General features: G+C 36.9%; 1 protein-coding gene across 1 annotated transcript in view; it reads left to right on the forward strand.

Annotated features, from left to right (window-relative positions):
- The window catches only part of FNDC3B (fibronectin type III domain containing 3B), a gene marked incomplete at its 5' end in the record, with an annotated part of 118,472 nt that overhangs the window by 68,008 nt on the left and 49,380 nt on the right, over positions 1 to 1,084 (forward strand). Inside the window, one exon of the mRNA XM_009288120.1 lies at positions 422 to 571. Within this exon, the coding sequence (XP_009286395.1) occupies positions 422 to 571 (150 nt within the window). The remainder of the gene's footprint in view (positions 1 to 421; positions 572 to 1,084) is intronic.

Genomic DNA, 1,084 nt, shown 5'->3' on the forward strand with positions numbered 1-1,084 from the left:
GTGTTGGGTTGACGGTTGGACTCGATGATCTTAGAGGTCTTTTCCAACCTCAATGATTCTATGATTCTATGACTAGACTAGGCTAGATTGATGCTTTTTTGTGTTCTCTATGGTTGTGCTTCTGCCAAGCCAGTGAAGAGACAACTTATTCCTGAGTGTCCTGATGAAAAGCAAAGTAGCTGCGTACACTTTCTCATTTCTCTGAATTTCTATCAGGTAATTTTTGTGCAGAATTGGCCTGTTTCAGCAGCCTATTAGGGAACACTAATTCAGCGCATTTCCATTTGCAGCAGTAACAGTGTATTAATTTGAAAATAAGGGTTGGGGTTTTTTTTCCATGTACTTTATTCCTTACCCAGTGAAACACAGAGATCTGAAGTGCTCATTTGTGAATTGAATCACATAAATATTTGTGTTGCAGAGTCCTGAATGTTCTGGCGCTGACATCTCTGAATACAGATTAGAGTGGGGAGAAGATGGGGAATCTCTACAACTTGCATATAATGGCACAGATACCTGTTTTGAAATAAGTGAATTGTCAGCGGCAGCGCATTACTGCTGTAGGCTACAGGTATGGAAGTTACGAGGTTTTGCATGCATTGCAATCTAAGATGTAAACAGAGTTTCCTTCCACAGTGTTTTTATTTTTATCATTAGCCACTATGAAGTTATGTGCTCTGTAAGTCAGAAGGAATGTACGTTTATTTTAAATAATGCAGACTGTTGCTTTATAACTGAACAGTTTAGATTCTACACAATTCAAAGTGATAAACAAGGGAGTTGGTATAACTTTCAGCTCTCGAAAATTGCTCTCATGTATCGTGTGGTTTACTTTCGGTGAATAATGCTTTTAACAGCCACCTTGCCCTCAGATATTAAAACAAAATGATAATGTTTTAGACAATTTCCAGAAAAATTAATTTTTTTCTTGGTAATGAGATGTAAATAACATCTACCTCCCAACTGGATGTTGAAGATTCCCCTAGCTTAAATAATAAACTATTTCCAGAAATTAATTTTTTTCTTGGTAATGAGATGTAAATAACATCTACCTCCCAACTGGATGTTGAAGATTCCCCTATAG

This window comes from Aptenodytes forsteri, unplaced genomic scaffold, assembly GCF_000699145.1.
Source record: "Aptenodytes forsteri isolate BGI_AS27 unplaced genomic scaffold, ASM69914v1 Scaffold72, whole genome shotgun sequence".
In the NCBI taxonomy this organism is placed as follows: Eukaryota; Metazoa; Chordata; class Aves; order Sphenisciformes; family Spheniscidae; genus Aptenodytes; species Aptenodytes forsteri.